This window comes from Sardina pilchardus, chromosome 3, assembly GCF_963854185.1.
Source record: "Sardina pilchardus chromosome 3, fSarPil1.1, whole genome shotgun sequence".
Lineage (NCBI taxonomy): Eukaryota > Metazoa > Chordata > Actinopteri > Clupeiformes > Clupeidae > Sardina > Sardina pilchardus.
The window spans coordinates 3,294,997-3,314,996 of record NC_084996.1 but is presented as its reverse complement, the minus strand read 5'-3'; the positions used below and the strand labels follow the sequence as shown (position 1 = coordinate 3,314,996).

Below are 20,000 nucleotides of genomic sequence, written 5' to 3'. Positions count from 1 at the left end.
CATGATAGTCAACCTGTTCACTGCTTTCGGCGACAAATAAACGACTGAATGACTGAACCAATAAATGACAAGAATATGCAGTGTAATCAGCTATCTCTCAATAACAGGAGACCAGGAGATGAAGTATAGAGGATCAGGTTGCAAGTGGAGGGGGGGGGGGGGACACCCCGCCCCCTCACCTTCCCTCTCTCTCTCTCTCTCTCTCTCTCTCTCTCTCTCTCTCTCTCTCCCTCTCTCCTTCCCCACGCTAGGGCTGATGGGTTTTTACGAGGTGTTATAAATCGCTTGGAGTACAGGCCCTGCATCATCAGACTCTCACTGCATAAAGATTATGATCATTGTGTGTTTCTTGAGAATGGCACTACATCACAGAGAGAGGGAGGGAGGGAGAGAGAGATAGAGAGAGAGAGAAGGGAGAGAGAGAGCAGGTGAAGGGCACACACACATTGACTGTGTGTGTGTATTTGAGAGAGAGAGAGAGAAAAAGAGAGGGAGAGAGAGAGAGAGGAAGTGAGAGAGTGAGAGAGAGAGAGCAATATTGCACAGGTGCACGTGTGTTTCAATATTTCAATACCCATACTATTCTCTTTCTGTCTGTTTCACAATTTTTTGTTTTGTAGGGTGCACATCACATTGCTTTGGCAATATTGTACACACACAGTCATGTGAAATAAGGCTCACTGGAACGCACTGAACTGACACAGAGCAAGAGAGAGCAGAAAGCAACAGACAGAAATGGAGAGAGGGATGGGAGAGGAGCGAGAAACAGAGGGAGAGTATTCGCTCTCAGTGTGCAGATGACATTCTGCATGCTATGCTACCGGTCACTGGTGTCTGTCCACTTGTGCTTCAAACCCCCACCAACACCAACACAACTACCCACCACTACCAGTACAGGCTTTAAAAAGGAAATCTCCCCACCTGACCTCATCCCCTACCCACCCACCCACACTTCACTCACTCACCCACCTCTCGGCCCCCCCCCCCCCCCCCCTCATCTACTGTGCGCGTGTAGTTCTATTATGGGCTGCCGCGGAGCACCTAGCGATGGCGTAATCGTTGCCACAGCCCACGTCTGTGCCCTCCTGCTCGTGGGAACGCGCTCGTGTACCTCCCACCTCTCTCTCCGATCTGCTCCCAAAACGGCTCTCTGTGTGACTCAGGGGTGTTCCGGGGCAGGTCGTTCAGAGGCAAATACACAGAATGGAAGTCCTCTGTACACTCTGTGTGTGCGCGCTTTTACTTATTTACAGTATTAATGCACAATTCATGTACAATGTTTAACATAAACGTTGCCATATGATGCAGCTTTAGCCTTTAGGCTAATCCCTATCTGCAGTGCCTACTAAGCAGGGTGCAGACTTTTGTGGGACTGCAGCGCTCGTCTCTTCGCCCCCAAACTCCTGATGTGTGTCGTCTGCTTAATGACCTCCACGCTGGAGGACGCAGAGGGGGAATTAAACGGCTCCCTGGCTGGGACTGCCTCGGGGCGGGAGCAGTGCGTCAAGTGAGGTGGGTGGGTGAGGGGTGCTGGTGGTGGTGGTGGGGGTGGTGGTGACGGGGCGGATCTGGGTAGGGTGGTGGTGGCGGGTGTGGGGTGGGGTGTTGTGCTATATACATGGCGCCCTTGGGTGTCTTGACAGAATATAAACCTGCCGACGACCTTGACCTTGCCTCGGTGACAGCTCCGCTGATTTGTTGTCAGCACCGTCTCTCTCTCTCTCTTTCTCTCTCCCTCTCTCTCTCTTTCTCTTTCTCTATATCTCTCTCTCTCTCTATCTCTCTCACCTCCCACGCACAGCCGTCCGTGGCCCGTGGTGGTGCAAAGCCTCCTGGGGCAGACGTGCGAGGGATATACCGTGGGAGCAGAGCACAGGGCAGGGCTGTGGCTGCTGCTCTTACACTGCATTTCCTGGAGGTCTCTGCTCTGCCCACACACACACACACACACACCGACACCGACACCGACACACCGACACACACACACACACACACCGACACACACACACACACACACACCGACACCGACAACGACACACACACACACACACACACACCCACCGACACACACACACACACACACACACACACACACTGCCCTGTGTGATGCAACTGAGCTGACTCCACAGCTCCAGTAATGGAGCCAGCAGGAGGCAGTCCTGCCATGTCCGCCATTCTCATCACTTGAACCAAATCTGATAAAGACATTTTCTGTAACCACGGCAGCCCATCTGCATCCAGCAGGGTGCTTCATGGCGGACTAAAGGATCATGGGAAGGTCTATATCTCACTCATGAATATAATTCCTAGCTGAAGAAAACCATAAAATGCAACGCTGTTACAAGTTCTCTGCATGACATGTCAAGCTGTTATTAGCTAAATTCTATTCAAATCTGCTGAATGATGCTACTGCTACAGTATATCAAGCAGCCAATCATAACAACCAGTCAAACGATTTTAACCAGCTCCAAGAAATACACGGAGTACCACAGCAGCCCGACGAGCAGCCTCATCGTAGAGGCATCCTTCAGCACCTGCACAACAAACAACAGCCTGACATTGTGCCTTCCGTCAAGTGCTCGGGGCTATGAAAAGACACCCGCAGACAAAGGCATCTATATATAGCAGGGCCACTTGAGCTGTGCTTGAGCCACAGGGAGAAGCGCTCTCCCCCCAAGCACTCTCCACCACCACCAACCCCCACTCCCTCTACCACCCCCACCCCCACCCCCACCACCATCACTCCTTTAGGTCAGTGTCTGGGGCGCGGAGCGGAGCAGAGCGGGGGGTCCCCTCACCTGATGATGTCGATGTGTCCGTTCTTGGCGGCGAGGTGCAGGGGGCTGGTGCCGTTGGGGTCGGTCGTGTCCCCTTTCTTGGCCTCCAGCAGGGCGGCGCACATGTTACTGCTGAGCAGCAGCTGGACCACCTGCGGGGGCGAGGCCAACACACACACACACACACACACACACACACACACACACACACACACACACACACACACACACACACACACACACACACACACACACACACACACACACACGTTATGGACAGTGGTATGCTTTGCCTGGTGGAATTACAACTACTGAATTACTGTAATTGAGCTATACTAGGTTGTTACAGTACAGCATAATTACATCTTAGTGTTTATTCATGCTCATGTTCAACTGAACCAATGTTTGTGCTGTATTACATTGGGCTGTTCTGCGCCTTTTACATGTAACTGGACAAAAGTGTCTAATCTAAAAACCATAACCATAATCATAACCATAACCACAATCATAATCATAATGAAATGTTCTGTTGTGTTCTGGCTCTGACTCACCCCGACTCTGCCAAACTCACAGGCCAGGTCCAGCGGTGTCTTCCCAGCGTTGTCCACTATACAGGGGTTGGACTGGTGCTGCAACAGCATCTCCGACTGATGAAGGAAGCAGAGATCACTAAGCATTACTCCACCGTGTCCGTCGGACACATCACATCCGATAACACTGGAACCTTACAGCCATCTACACTGACTACAGGGCATCCCACAGCATACTGTACAGTGGGTGCCTCTCAACATCTCTCCTCGATCCACGATGCTCGATCCTCCAGGCTCGTTCCCACTGATCTATAACTAACACTGGGTAGCCTATCCCATTGTTGCTGCCCCATCATTCTTTATCTAGATCAGTGAGGACGAGGACAGAGGAAGGAAGGGAGGGGAGGGTGTATAAAAGCCCAAATGAGAGGCACCCAGTGTCTCTCTTTATGACATTAAAAAGTCATTTTACACACATCTTATACTCCTCATCTACAACGTGCACCATCTCTAAGGTCACTAGGGGGCGTTCAGAGTTCAGAGAGTTCGGCGAAGATCTCGTCTCTCGATTTCAAAGTTCATCCTCGCCTTATCCTCTCTCTGCCGCTGTATCAAATAAATTATTCTATTTCTATTCCAGATCGCTCCAGCTCCCAGACGCACCTTAAATGCCACCAGGCCCTTAGATCAAAAGAGCGCGCGCGGCGCGCACAAGAAAAAAGGGAGCTGAATAGGCCAGCGACGAATCAATAGCTATACATCATTAAAGAGACGACGCGGGGCCGTGACGTATGGAGGACGACGCGCCGTGACTTTCAGGAGCCGCCTCCACTGTCTGAGGAGAAACCGGGCCGACTGACATTTTCCGGAGGAGCTCGGAGACTGCGGGCGTGGGGGTGGGGGTGGGGGCGGGGGTGGGGGTGGAGGCGTCTGTCACCTTTCATCCATCAGGGCGCACGTCCTGGGCCTCGCAGGGGCAGACCCGCGGTGGCAGAGGCGGGCTGCCCAGTGCAGATGGACAGTGCAGCCAGGTGTGTTGTGATTGGAGCGTCGGGCGGCCAGACGCCCGAGGCTAACCAAGTTCTTTCCTCATTTCCTCCCCTCTGTTTTTCTTCTCCCCCACCTTTCTCTCTCTCTCTCTCTCTCTCTCTCTCTCTCTCGCTCTCTTTCTCTCTTAGTCACCCCATTGACTCCCTCGTCCTTTGCTTGCTTTCTATAATTACTCTCTCTTTTTCATCGTCTCGTATAACTCTCTTCACCCCTCTATTTCCCTTCCTCTATCTCTCTCTCTCTCTCTCCCCCCCCCTCTCTCTCTCCCTCTCCTCTACTCCCTCTCTGTCTCTCTCTGCAGTGCAGTACTCAGAGCTCCTCCATCACAAATCTCTTTCATAGATAAGGGGTTTCAGCCAGACACTTCCAGAACATTCAGAGAGCAGCACTTTCCCCCTTTTGTGCAGCCAATGTGAGTAAGCACTTTTGTTCTGCTTCAAACACTGTGGAAGCTTTGGGTAATGGACGTGATCATCTTCACTGTTTCATTCACCTTTTTCCCCCAATGCTTTTACAACAAATCAGGACGTATCTTTTCACAATAACTACGTGTTTCAGAGCCCATTTTAGTCTGAAGATGTTTTGTTGAAGGGGACATTCAGTCCTCACAGCACAGTAAGGTGCTATATTAATGCAATTATCTTCTTTTTATGAAAAATCCATCCACACAGTGGCATTAACCCTGGCATTAGCTAATATAATGTATAATGATATTATAATAACTTAAACTGATCGAATTACTAAGGTGTATGTATGCTTTATGGAATTACTATTGAAACAGCCATTATCATCTTGAGCCATTGAGCGTGAACTGAGCAACCATTATACTCATGTACCAACAACAGTACAGAGACTGTAGTTCCTTTCTAGTATAGCCTCTGAGTTCATGTCCCTTACATATAGCTCATTACTTCCAACATAAATAAACTCTTTCTAACCTATCTTCCCTCCAAATACAAACGGGTCCAGGGTTAAACCAGAGAGGGTTAAAGCGGAGCTTTAGTAATCAAGGATCTCTGGTTAAACTGTATGGATAAGCTAGTGCTGCAGAAGCTCCCATTTTTGTCTTTCTAAAGTGTCCTTTAAGACGCGGGGAGTGATGGTGGCGGGGGTACTCACCACGTCGTAGTGGCCGTGCTGGGCGGCCAGGTGCAGGGGGATCTGGCCCTCGTCTGACTGGCCGTTGACGGAGGATCCGGACTTCAGCAGCATCTTCATGGGCTCCGACTTCCCCTGCCAAGCAGCATAGTGCAGCGGCCGCATGCCTGCAGTGCAGGGGGACAACACAGGGAACGCATGAGGGAGAATGGAGACTAGGTGTGTGTGTGTGTGTGTGTGTGTGTGTGTGTGTGTGAGAGAGAGAGAGAGAGAGAGAGAGAGAGAGAGAGAGAGAGAGAGAGAGTGAGAATGAGACAGTGAAGGAGAGAGACCCGATATTCGGTAGAGTACCGGACTCTCTAACAGACATTTTGTCTCCTCTTAGCATCTCTCAGCATCCCTTCAACATCAAAGTGATACTCCATCTACGACCAGATGTTCAGCTGACTGACCACTGATCCCCTGAGCTGTGTTGATGTGGACTCGGGAGCTCCCCTCTCCCCTTTAAAAAGTTCAATGACACTGTCCAACTGCAGTCATGCTCAAACACGGTCATTTAAACGGAATATTAGCCCCACACTGCACAAAGGCTGTGAGAAATGACCCTGTATGGCCCACAACTAAACCATGTGACGCGTATAACAGTGACCTCAGCGCCACTGCAGGGCTGCGCTCCACAGACACGATGCCTCTGTCTCTGAGACGCCGCACTGAACTCTGAGCTGGGCCACTCAGATCGTCTCTGTGGGGTGGTCCACGCTTGTTGTGACAAATGGAGCATCTCATCTTTTGTCTTAAATGGCTTTGTGCACTCAGCTTTTGAGGATGAAAGGTTTGGATGGAAAAATAGACCTCTAAAAAAGAGCTACAATTTGACTGCCATGACAGAATGAATTACTAGCGCTTGCTTTTCCTGGGAGAATATGCGCCACCAAGAGCAAAACAAATTCAGATGTAACACACTGGCTTGTTTAACCAACTCCGCCGTAAATCATACGTGATTGGAATGTTCAGTTTTTGATAGTTTGTTGGTAAAAAGCCACGTGGATAATCATTTAATACATCAAAGGACAAAATACTGGTGTCAGAGCCCGAGAATAAACAATTTGCTGCTCCAAGCTTGAATTAATCTGCTTAAATGCTATTCTATTGCTGTAAGTCGCTTTGGATAAAAGCGCCTGCCAAATGAACAAATGTAAATGTAAATGAACACGGCAGTCTGAACCAGTCCAGATAGAGTTCACCATGCAGCGTATGCTGACTGCCCCTTAGCCGAGGGCGTGGGTGGGCTTGGGGGGGAACTCACCCTTCTGGTCCCTGATGTCCACCATGGCCTGGGAGTCCAGCAGGATGGAGATGAGCTCCATGTTCCCGTTGAGAGCCGCATGGTGCAGTGGAGAGAACCTGTTCAACACACACACACACAAGCACACACACACACACACACGTCAGCAATAATGAATTATAACAGACCCTCAAACATATAAACATGCAGACACACACACACACACCAAAATGGCCTCATGCACTCCATGAAACTCAAATGTATATGAGGCTCGGTTTCCGTGTTTGAATGCTCCCTCTGTGATACAGTATACAAAACTCAACACACTGACACACAAACCTAAAAACCTAAATCTATGCTATATCTTCCCTTGAAAGGGACTATAACTATAAAGATAAAAGCATCCACGTATCTCCTTGTGTTGAATGTGATGGCTAAAATGTGATGGATTCTGATTGGCTGTCAGCTTTTTATCATTCTCAGAATCGCTCTGAAATTGATCCCCAGCGATATCGTTCTTGATGTTGTCGATATCGTTATAGTTTGTGTGTGGACGACATCATTCATATTTGCTAGAGCAATACTTTTTTGTCACTCGTTATAGTTACTGTTCTTGGTGTGAACGGGCCTTAAGACTGCCTGCCCCAGCCCCATGGCTAATGCTGCCATATATAGCCAGCAGTCCACACCTTCCAACCCCAGCCCTCTCCCTCTCCCCGACACCCTACCCCCCCCCCCCCCCCACCCTCCAGACAGAGCTGCCAGCACATCACATCCCATCCCATCCCATCCCATCCCCACTCCATGTCATAAATAATGCAGCCGCCAGCTTAACATCACAATGGGATTTAGGGAACAGGGATCTGAAACAGTGACCTGCCAGGGGATTAAGAGCACCTGCTTGACAAATTCATCCACTTTGCAGGACACTCCATATACAGCACATGGTGAAGGGAGAGGGAACAGATTGCTCTAGATGCTACCGGGGCCAGGCGGGGCTGGGCAGGCAGGGCAGGGCTGGGGTGGGTGGATGACGGTGGTGGAATCCAGACTGTGGCATTGGCTATTCCGAGCGGGGCTGAGCAAACGTTTTTTTTTTCTAATTCAGCGTGGCTGGAACGGTCGGGCCACACAATGCAATTTCAATTCTCAGTGTTTGATATGGAGAGGCAATTTGGAGGAGAGAGCAGGAGAGGCCTGAGAGAGATGGAGGTGGCGGGTGCTGCTGATGGAGCTGAAGGCACACACACACAAGCACACTCACACATGCACGCACACACACACACACACACACACACACACACACACACACACACACACACACACACACACACACACACACACACACACACACACACACACACACACATACACACACACACCTGATGCTTCTCAGGGAAAGTACACATCTATGCAGAATGACTGAGAAGGCAAATGAACACACACGTGTACTATCACAGGAGGACAGAATAAACACACGAGGAACATGACTATGGCTCTGGGGTTTGATGGTAGCAGGTGGCCTTGTGGGATAAGGTTAATAGAAAGTGTCAGCTTTGACTGTCAATCTACAGTATGTCTATGTGAGTGTACTGTATGTGTGTTTGTGTATGTGTATGTGTATGTGTATGTGTATGTGTATGTGTATGTGTATGTGTATGTGTATGTGTATGTGTATGTGTATGTGTATGTGTATGTGTATGTGTGTGTATGTGTGTGTGTGTGTGTGTGTGTGTGTGTGAGAGCGAGAGGGGGGGAGGGAGGGAGAGAGGGAGAGAGAGAGAGAGAGAGATAGAGAGAGGGAGAGAGAGAGAGAGAGAGATAGAGAGAGAGAGAGAGAGAGAGAGAGGAGAGAGAGAGAGAGAGAGAGAGAGAGAGAGAGAGAGAGAGGAGGGTGTGCAGAATGCAGCACAGCCTCGGGGCACTTACTCTCTGAAATCACATTTGACAGGTAACCCCACGTCGTCCACCCCACCCCCACCTTACTGCCCACTCCCCAACTCCTCCTCCTTCCCTCTCACGCTCTGATGGCCACACCCCCCTGCACACACACACACACACACACACACAGGAGATGCTCGCTGGTTTATGCCCAACATGATTGACACATCGGCGCCCTTGTAGCTGAGCTTGCAGACAACAGCACTAACAACATCAAGGTCATGGGGCTCAATAAACAATATACTATTTTACAAAATCTGCTAACAAAATGTAAAAAGCCAGTACAATTTCTGTAACAATGTGATATCTTTAGGAACAATTCCCTCATTGCGTTAACATGAAGATCCTAAAAAATCTTTTTTCCTGCTTTTGTTTTTTATAGATTTATTTTCAGTGTGTCAATACACAACTCATTGACATACCTCAGCTCAATCTTTACTGGGTCATACTGAATGCCCTAATCTTTTTTTCACACAGTGTACAGTGCCTGCTAAATGACCAAATGTAGCTCTTCCCTCGTGGCCAACTGTCTGACAGTGGACACTGCTGCTGTGGCACCTTCAGCTTCCCTACTACAGCGGATGTCTCCATTAGAATAACAGCGTAAGCTGCCACACACATAGATCGTTGTTCAAACCAAACCGCGCTCGCAGGCACGGCCTGCCACTTATCTTGATAGCTCTCAGGCTATTAGCCTATTGTTAGTTAGCGAATGAGAGTCATTTGGCCTGTTTACGGCTGAACCTCTGTGTGTCAGAGCAATTTACGAGAGCAGCTGCATGGATGCGCTGAGCGTTATGGTAGCGCTCGGTTGCATTAGGAGGCCGAGGGCGTAGCAGTGAAGCAGTGGTAGTAGCCACTGCATTACGAGGCCGAGGGCGTAGCAGTGTAGCAGTGGTAGTAGCGTTATGGTAGCGCTCGGTTGCATTAGGAGGCCGAGGGCGTAGCAGTGAAGCAGTGAAGCAGTGGTAGTAGCCACAGCATGCTGCATGGATGCGCTGAGCGTTATGGTAGCGCTGGGTTGCATTAGGAGGCCGAGGGCGTAGCAGTGAAGCAGTGGTAGTAGCCACTGCATTAGGAGGCCGAGGGCGTAGCAGTGAAGCAGTGGTAGTAGCGTTATGATAGCGCTGGGTTGCATTAGGAGGCCGAGGGCGTAGCAGTGAAGCAGTGGTAGTAGCCACTGCATTAGGAGGCCGAGGGCGTAGCAGTGAAGCAGTGGTAGTAGCGTTATGATAGCGCTGGGTTGCATTAGGAGGCCGAGGGCGTAGCAGTGAAGCAGTGGTAGTAGCCACTGCATGCTGCATGGATGCGCTGGAATTTCACAGCTGCAGCCCTTTACATTTTCACACCACCCCCGCACACACACACACACACACGCACACACACACACACGCACACACTAGGGATTACCCCTGCAATGCTAACCCACAGACCAGTGTGAGTTGAGCCGTCTGTTTGTCTTGCATTATTTATTACATCCTGTGTGTCTCTCTTTGTAATAAAGCATCGGTGTATGTCTGTATTTCACTCCATTAGATAAAGCATCAGATTGATCAGTGTGTTTCTGTGAGCAGCCAGTTGTATGCCACGCTAGCACAGTCCACCTCTGGCCATGCCCATCACGCCTTGGCCGTGAACAGATAAAGAGGTAAGGAAGCAGACAACAACCGAAAAGGGAAAGAAAAAAAAAATCCTCTCATTGGTTCCTTTGCAGCTGAGCCTCGCTCGCAGCGATTGGCCGCGGCGCTGTGCTGTAACCATGGATACGATGCGAAGGCCTTTGCTGCCAGTGGCACCGTGGGCATGCAGCCGGGAGAGGGGTGTGTGTGAGTGTGTGTGTGTGTGGAGAGGGGGGGGGGGGGGGGGGCGCACTCGCGCTGAGTCTAGGGCAGCAGCTGAATACTGAACGTCATGGCAGAACCCTATCTGACCCCCCTGCCGGTTTTATTCAGCTGGCATTAAAGGAGCGCTCGCTGGGCAGAGGAGTCCTCAGTAGGGCCAACGCAGAGCCGGTGCATCGGAACAGGCTGGCGATAAAGATGGAGGGATGTGAGGGGAGAGAAGGAGAGGGGGACATGAGGGAGGCAGGGAGGAGTGAAGGGGTTGGGGGAGGGAGAAGGGGGTTGGGGGCAAGCCAGGGAACACCAGCCCTGTTCCCCAGTCAAGTAGTAAAAAATCACACAGCATGCAATATTCATGGGGCTCCCAGCCTTGGGTCCACAGACGCAGAGGGAGAGAGAGAGAGAGGGGGGGGGGGGGGAGACGGAGAGAGAGAGGGGGAGAGAGAGAGAGAGGGGGAAAAAGAGAGGGGGGAGGAGAGATTCCACCACAGATGTGGGATGCCTCAACTCTCCAGCTCCCCTCTGTCACTGCAGTGAAAAGATGGAGGTAAACTATGCCCCAATCTCTCTCTCTCTCTCTCTCTCTCTCACACACACACACACACACACACACACACACACACACACACACACACACACACAGCTGACCTACTTCTTCTAATAAGGGATCTCCCCCCCTCAAACCTCTCCCCACTGATGTAGGGGATCTCACCCCTTTCCATCGCCCTCTCTCCCTCCGTCTCTCTCTCTCTCTCTCTCTCCCTTCATCTCTCTCTCTCTGTCTCTCTCTCTTTCCCCTCTTCATCACAAGCAACCCTCTCATCCTCAGCATCAAAGGTAAAAAGCAGTCAGCCAGGGGGGAGGGGCAGACAAATCCACCCTATTGTCTTTCCGACCTCGTCCCCATCCACAACACCGGATATCATAAACACCTGCACGGCTAGCAGCCGAGATATTTCCTTTCATTTCACATTACAATAATAATGATAACAAGGGCATCTGTGTGTGTGTGTGTGTGTGTGTGTGTGTGTGTCTGCATCCAAGCAGGTTGTAGCTCCAGTCATTTAGTCTCACCTCTCAACAGAATGTGGATGTCTCCCTCTCGTCTGTTCAGCCAACCTGACGAACACCCCCCCCCCCCCCCCCCCCCAGTCACCCCCACACCCCACCTCCAACAAAATGGCATCCGCTGCAAACACAATTACAGCAGGGCTGCTGGATAGATCAACTCTTCAGCGGGCCTAACGGGAGGCAATCAGGTGCGCTTTCTCCTCTCGGAGCTGGAAAAGCTGAATAATTTAACAGGTGTGCTCCCGGGATGCTGCGACTGTCAGGGGGATGATAATTAGGAGATAATTTAGCATAAGTGCCCGTACCTGGGAGGAGAGCGTTTCAGAGAAAATGATACGGACCTGACAGTAGACAGGAAAACGCAGGGAAACACTTCCTAAATCATGCCATATGTGCATGAAATGCCATCAGACATGGATGATGATGAGAATGTGCTTGCTGCCTGAGACAATTTGCAGCAAATACGTTATAATCACCCTTAGCTGACCTGATGTTTATTTACAAACATCTGTTCCTCATTCTTAATCTATTTGCTAGTTCTAAAAGAATAAAACTATGCGGTATGGTATCCTTGTTTTATCCTCATAAGACCTTACACCCTGAGAGCGCACTGTCAGCAAAAAAAAAAGAGCAATCGACGTGTACTTACTGGGCCTAGCCCAGCAACCAATTAAAGTGCGTTCTTATAGGCTGTCATAATCAGAGCCATGCTCTGATAGGTGGATATGGTTAATCATGATACCAAGTTTCCTCAGAGCGCACGATCACACAGATGATTCTACCGATGTGGAGGCCGAACCGTTTCGATTGTAGGTCTTATCTGCCATGTTCAGCTGTGTGTCACGAGTGGGCGGAGGGAGCTCAACAATCCTCTCTGCAACACCCCGCACAACTCTGTGGAAGCAATATCCGCTGCCACCGTGTAAAATGCATGGAACACAATCTACCCATCTCATATAATTCAAACAGTGCGTGCCGCACATTTCTCCATTTCCCAGCTAATAGAAGAGGGAGGGGTGGGGGGGGTTGACAAAGATGAAATAACGACAGTTTCATAAATCATATCGTAGCTAGCTCCGGGGCGGCTTTACGGCAGTCATTTTAATGGAACAATTTCAGATTAAGCAGAACATTAAACCCTCTTCCTATGATCACATAAATCTGTCATCACAAGATGTCTACTTATCTTCGCAATGCCGAGGAAACAGGTGAGAGAGGAGATGGAATCATCACCCTGCACCCAAATTCTGCTCTTTGCAGCATGCAGGATTTCAGGGGGATAAGATGTTTCTGTGCCAACAAACTGTTCAACATTACAATTACTCATGACAACCTGCAAGGCCGTCCAACGGACGAGTTTAGTTTCAGCTGGAAAAGTGTCTTGATTATTTCTAGAATAAACACTGAACAGGTTCATATTGTCATGAAATATTTGGCAGAACCAAACACTCCTGACATTTCTCACGCATCATATTTATTGGTGGAGCTCTATTTTATAGTTATTGGCATTTTTCATATTTCCCACCTTGAAAGAACCATATTTCTTGACTGACAGCAACAGAGGGCCATTTAGTAGATTGCAATTAAGAGAAAATAAGTGATAAGCTCAGCACAATATGGGTTTCGGCTAGAAAAACACACTGAAGCACATTGCCTAATGAAAAGTCATAATTAACCAAGCTAATTTGGCCTCAATAATTAAAACATTAGCAATCGACCCAAAGAGTGTGATGAATCGCGTTAACGCTCTTGCAGAATGCAATTCTGTTATTGGGCTCTACACAGTGAGCAGCTGCTGAGGCACTGTTGTAAAATGGCATGACATTACTTTCATTGGTCCCCGGTGTTTACACAGTCAGAGACATTTGATTGCCTTAAGCGAGTCCCGAATGCAGACGCACAATAATATTTACTTGATGTGCGGTATGTATGTCTCCTAAGAGTGGAGGTTGGACAGTGAAGGTTTCTCACAGATTGGAGAAGTATCAGCCCAAAATGTCAGCAATGTCTGTGGAATTTTGCACACAGCACACATACACATACACATTCACACACACACACACACACACACACACACACACACACACACACACACACACACACACACACACACACACACACACACACACACACACACACACACACACACACACACACACACACACACACACACACACACACACACACACACACACACACACACACACACACACACAGACACACACACACACACACACACACACCTGGACGTTCCACCAACCCTAACCTCTTTCTGACACTCACACAAACACACACCCACCCACCCACCACCAACATATCACATACATTTACACAAACAAGAACTTGTACCAAATCCCCTTGTTAACATTTTCTGTCAGTTACTACTAGCCTCCGTTGCTACACTGCTATGATTCCTGCAGCAGGCTCTTAAATGAGGTCTCCAGTTTGCCCCATGAACATGACTTTGGTGCAGTAGACCCCGGGGCACGGTCATGCGGAGCGGAGTGTGGAGTGTGTGATCGCGGAGTGAGATTACGGACTCTCCGCAGCCGCCAGTGGCAGATGGGCGCGCCTGCCGGAACGTTCCTGACTCTTAGCTCATTTCAGATACACAGGGCTTATCTTCCAATCCTCTGAAAGCTTTCTATTTCGCCAGCCACGGCTTCCTGACTCACAGGGCAATCATTACACCGCCGGCACCCTCCCTCACCCAATCATTATGACGTGCGCCCCCGTCTTGGTCTCCTAGCACACGCATGTCTATCTATTAAGGGCTCGTTTCCGGAACATTCTGTGTATATTGGTGTGTAATAATGTTTAAATTGGATAGAAAAAGGAAGGCATGAAATGATAAGGTCAGACGTCACTAGTTCATCTGTGTGTATGTGTGTGTGTGTGTGTGTGTTGTTACCTCCGCCAAGGAGGTTATGCTTTCATCTGGGCTTGTTTGTCTGTTTGTTTGTTTGTTTTGTCTGTTCGTCTGTTTGTTTGCGAGATAACTCAAAAAGTTGTGGAAGTATTTTGATGAAATTTTCAGGAAAGGCCTGAAACGAGAGTGGGAGTGAACCGAATCACCGTCTGGATCCAGGAGGCGCTTGGAGGAGGTCTGCGCTCTCAGAGTGCTTTTCTAGCATGCATTTGTGTGTGTGTGTGTGTGTGTTCTGTCTGGTTTGAAGGGGTAACTGTCATGCAGCTAACCATGACCAGTGGTCCTCTCCCCCCTGTCCTTCAGTATGGGGGCATCACCTTAAATCAGGCTCCACCACGCTGCTACGTCCACAGCTTCAGCACTGTGCTTTGTGTCCACAGACAAACACACACCAGGGGCTGCCATTGGGGATTACTGTCAGCACAGCATATCTGCCCTCGACACCTGACACACACACACACACACACACACACACACACACACACACACATACACACACACACACACGCACACACAATTACACAAACATCCCCTATACACACACACACAAACTATATTCAACCCTATATACAGTATAATGCAGCGCCTGTACTGTTTAGGTGAGGAACACATGTTGCTACATTCAAATGTACACAGATGTGAAGACACCATTTGCTATGTGTAGGTTTGAATGTACAGAATGCACTCACACACACACACACACACACACACACACACACACACAAACACACATGATGGCCCAGTGTAGATATCTACATGTACACAAACACACACACACACACACACACACACACACACACACACACTCAGCACCTGGACATCACCTACTCTCCCTCCCTCCCTCTCTCTCTCTCTCTCTCTCTCTCTCTCTCTCTCTCTCTCTCTCTCTCTCCCTCCCTCTCTCTCTCTCGTCAGAGGAAGCCGTGCCAGTAAACACACAGTCAAGTGGGAGGCCTGGCTGGAGTGGGATTGACTGCTGTTTTTGTTTTTGTTGCAGCCACCACCGCGGTGCCATTGTCTCACACCGCACTACGGGGGCGGCACGGCCCCACCTCTTCCGCTGGTGGTATTGGCCTTGGCACTCCTACCTCCTCTGTGCCCACTCCTCTCCCCTCCAACCCAGCCACACCACTGCACACACACCCCTCTCCCCTCCAACCCAGCCACACCACTGCACACACACCCCTCTCCCCTCCAACCCAGCCATGCCACTGCACTCACACCCCTCTCCCCTCCAACCCAGCCATGCCACTGCACTCACACCCCTCTCCCAGTGCCCGCTGCACCCCTCCATGCAGATTACAGGCCCTCAGCTGTAGGCCTCTCCTGTAACCTCTCTTCCCTCCTCTCCTCCCTCCTATTCTCCTCCCTCTCTTCTCTCCTCTACCTCCCTCCTATTCTCCTCCCTCTCTTCTCTCCTCTGCCTCACTCCTCTCCTCTTCCCTCTACCTCCTCCATCTACCACATTCCCCTCCTACCACACTTTGACTAGTACTTATAACATAGACACTCCTATTTTGGAGTACTAGTATTGACAGATTGTGCATGACAAGAAACTGAAGCAGAAAGATTAAAAATCATAGCTTTGCAGCAAAGCTTTTTTTAGCATGGAATGCTAACAGACAACTAGCATTGACAGATGCAGATGGTAATTCCTAGCAAAGGTCTCCTCTATGCTGTGCCTTATATGTTATTCCACGGCTGTAAGTCTGCCAAATGAATAAAATGCAAATGTAATCAGCTCATCTCCTTGACCTAACGCAACCTGACATTCACGGGTGGAGGAATTAAAGTGGAATCCATTTATCTGCGGCCTGATTTCGAACGAGATCTCCCGTCTCCTGCAGCGGAGGAGGTGGAACGTGTCGGACGGAACAGAACAACAACGCTCAGTGAGAAAGAGCCTGGTCGTCTCGCCGTCTCTAGCCTGGGCGTGCTGGGTTTAGAGTTACGACTCCTGTTTCCTCTTTGTGCCCGGGAGCGCTGGGGCTCTGGGGAGGATGAATGCGGGCATTGTTCGGTGGCAGTGATCGATAGGGCGCCGGCCTGAAGTCACCGTCGCTTTTCACCGGGCCATTTTGCGGATTGGCGAGAGAAATGGAGGGAGAGACAGATCGGGAGTGAGCGCTTTGATGTGTGATGATCGGCTAATGGTGGTGAAGAGATGGCTGCCGTCCGCGTCCTGACGATGTTGCGTGCTTCTGTGTCTTGGTTTTTGTGTCTGTCTCTCTGTGTGTGTGTGTGTGTGTGTGTGTGTGTGTGTTTGTCTGAAAGTGAAAGCATTTATATTTGTCAGATTGAGTATTATGTCAGGATGTGTGTGTGTGTGACTGTGAAAACATTAGAAATTGTGCAAAAAGCATTGCTGAATATTTGATCTGAATGTGTGTGTGCGCGTGTGTGTGTGTGTGTGTGTGACTGTGTGTATGTGTGTATGTAAATGTATGGGTGAGTGTGTGTGTATGTGTGTGTGTGTGTGTGTGTGTGTGTGTGTGTGTGTGTGTGTGTGTGTGTGTGCACAAGAGGCAGAGCCTGAGAGGCGCCGGTGATGTGTCTCTGGAGACAAGAGTAATGCCCCTGTCGCTTTGCTTCGTCACACTCTCTCCCTGCAGCCTGGAGGAGGCGGGACTGTGTTGCTGTTTCCGTTCTGATAGGCTGAGAACTGACAAGTTCAACCCTGTCCTGACAATGTCAACAGGCTTCAGTGTCACGGCAGGCAGATCTGCATGGCATGCTAACAAATGAGCTAAAGCTGCTAGCTAATGACATTCACTCGTTAGCATTCCATGCTACAAAGTTAGCAGGTCTTTTTCTCTTTCTGCTTCTGCCTTTTCTTCCAGTTTCTTGTTATCTTCAATCCTTTTCTCATCCTCCATTCTCTTACAATCTTCTCTCGATTTCTCCATGTGTCTGTATCTTATTTTCTCTCACTTCTATGCACCACATTTTGTTTGTGTCCCCACAAAACCACAAACCAATTCTGCCACCCTGCCTAACAAGGAGTTAGAATTGAGTGCCTGAGTCACGTGTCTTTGAGCCTCCCAAGAATATGTCACCAGGGAGAGAAACATAGCCTGGTCTCTCTCTCGCTCTCTCTCTTTGTCTCTCAGTCTCTCTCTCCCTTTCTTTCATTCTCTCTCTCTCTCTCGCTCTCTCTTTGTCTCTCAGTCTCTCTCTCCCATTCTTTCATTCTCTCTCTCTCTCTCTCTCTCTCTTTGTCTCTCAGTCTCTCTCTCCCTTTCTTTTTCTCTCTCTCTCTCTCTGAGTTGGCATCTCTCCAAGTAACCAGCCCCCTTCCTGTGACCCAAGCGTGGCCTGACCAACACAAGGGTAGCAGGTCAGTGGTGGCAGGATTACATGAGCAGACACAGCTTTGGCCAGGCATTCAGGGATTTCCACCCCTCCCCCAAAAAAAAAAATCACAACTGGGACAGAGGCTGCTTAGGGCTTTTGGAGGCAGGATAGTCAACGCAGAGATTAATTTGCACTTCCTTGTTTCTATTTCCTGTCTTTATTAGTCCCCACTAGTTGATTAGTCTTTGCCACGGGTAATGCTGTGTGCTCAAAAATCCCCTCACAGCAGAAGGAGATGCTACTAAGCACAGCGTCAATTAGTTCCAACTGTTCTCTGTTGTGCTTTGGCTATTGCTGATTTTCAAACACCCCTATTTTTTTAGCAAATATTATTTTGTACAATAGCTATTTATTGATGGAGATAAAAGAGTCTTTCTCCTCTTTTTGTACACTCTGAAAAAAGGGGTAGGAAGTGCCTGTGGAACTTCTCTGCACCAATGGCCCAGTGACCTCCTCCCAGTGAGTACGCAACTCAGCAAAAGAGCACAGCGCAGTTCCGCAACTCATCACAGATACACAGAGAGGAGGTGGGGAGGGGGGTGGCCACAGAGAGAGAGAGAGAGAGAGAGAGAGAGAGCACACACACATCTGACAGAAAGAGAATGTTTGGCTAGCAGAGACAGCAGGAGGACAGAGAGAGGGAGTGAGAGAAAAAGTGAGAGTAAGAGAGAGAGAGTGGCAGACAGAATGAGAGAGACTGAGAGGAAAAGACAGACAGAGAGGGAGAGAGAGAGAAAAAGAGAGATGAGAGAGTGAAAGAGAAAGTGGCGGACAGAATGAGAGAGACGGAGAGGCAGAGACAGACAGAGAGGGGGAGAGAGAGAGAGAAAAAAGAGATGGAGAAAGTGACAGAGAGTAGCAGACAGAATGAGAGAGTCTGAGAGGCAGAGACAGACAGAGAGAGAGAGGGAGAGAGAGAGAGAGAGAAATAGAGAAAGGTCTTAAGTTGTGTACCCTCTTGTCCCCTCATTAAGCTGGGTAATCCCTCCCGTGGAACACCCGGTCAGCCAGTGCCAGGCATCCAGCTGTCTGACCACCTCACTGGGCGGCTCACTTCGCTCTGGACACACACACGGCCAGGCCCACCCACATAGGCCCAGTCACACTGTCACACCACACTGTGTTCTGTGCCATGTTGAATGCATGATGATGTTCATAGGAATATGCATTTCATTACAACTACGTAATAACTATGGAATAATTAAGGGAATGAGACAAACATGAGACAAAGAATGAGACAAAAAAAGTTAAAAAGTAGATCATGGTGAGTGAGGGAGAGAGAGAGACAGACAAACTGAGAGAGAGAAAGAGACAGAAAAAAGAGAGAAAGAGAGAGAGAGAGAGAGAGAGGGACATATTAAGTGTTGTGATTCTGACACTCCTCCCTGTCATGCAGAACACAAACACACATCAACCAGCAGGCATTTAGGAGGCAGACTCGATGAGCCATGGCTCTGCTCACTAGGCCCAGGGCCCAAGCCTCAATAAAGCCCATATAAGTCCTACTCACCCATCTGTGTCCTGGAAATTGACGTTCACCCTCTTAGCAGTGCCCAGCAACTCTGAAAGAGAGAGAGAGAGAGAGAACCAAAAAAGGATGAGCAATGGATCAACCAATAAAATCATCTTAATAGTAACTCAGGATATCACCTATATCATAAACTACTGTTTAATTCATGTAAATGTTTCATTCAAGAAAAGACACACAATACAAATTAATGAAGATTGACTGCACGTAAGGTACGTAAGCGTGTTGAAATAGCTCTCTTATGGTGCTGTTTTGTCACGGAAAATAAGGAGCCAGCTTTGCCAGTCACCCCAGAGGAACTGTATCAAGTAAAGTGGGATTCTAGAATAGTCTATTTCTTCCATGTTTACACTCGATCAGGCCCTGCCAGAAGTCAGAGGCGTTAGAGGATGGGGTTTGTCAGCTTTGGCTTGGCAGTGCTAGGCCGTGCAGTCCCCCCCCCCACCCCACCCCCCCCCCCCCCCCCCATGACACGGGTCAGTCGACCGGTGTCAGATTAGCTTAGCGCCGCTAATGTACGCAATGTTGTGACCGGACCGCACTGGACAGAACCCAGAGAGACGAGGGGGGAACAGGGGGGAACAGGAGGGAACAGG

At 49.4% G+C, this 20,000-nt stretch overlaps 1 protein-coding gene across 1 annotated transcript in view; it reads right to left on the bottom strand.

Annotated features, from left to right (window-relative positions):
- Positions 1–20,000, bottom strand: part of caskin1 (CASK interacting protein 1) — a gene marked incomplete in the record, with an annotated part of 112,375 nt that overhangs the window by 29,274 nt on the left and 63,101 nt on the right. Inside the window, 5 exon segments of the mRNA XM_062533339.1 lie at positions 2,799–2,929; positions 3,329–3,424; positions 5,477–5,622; positions 6,762–6,859; positions 19,387–19,438. Coding sequence (XP_062389323.1) covers positions 2,799–2,929; positions 3,329–3,424; positions 5,477–5,622; positions 6,762–6,859; positions 19,387–19,438 — 523 coding nt within the window.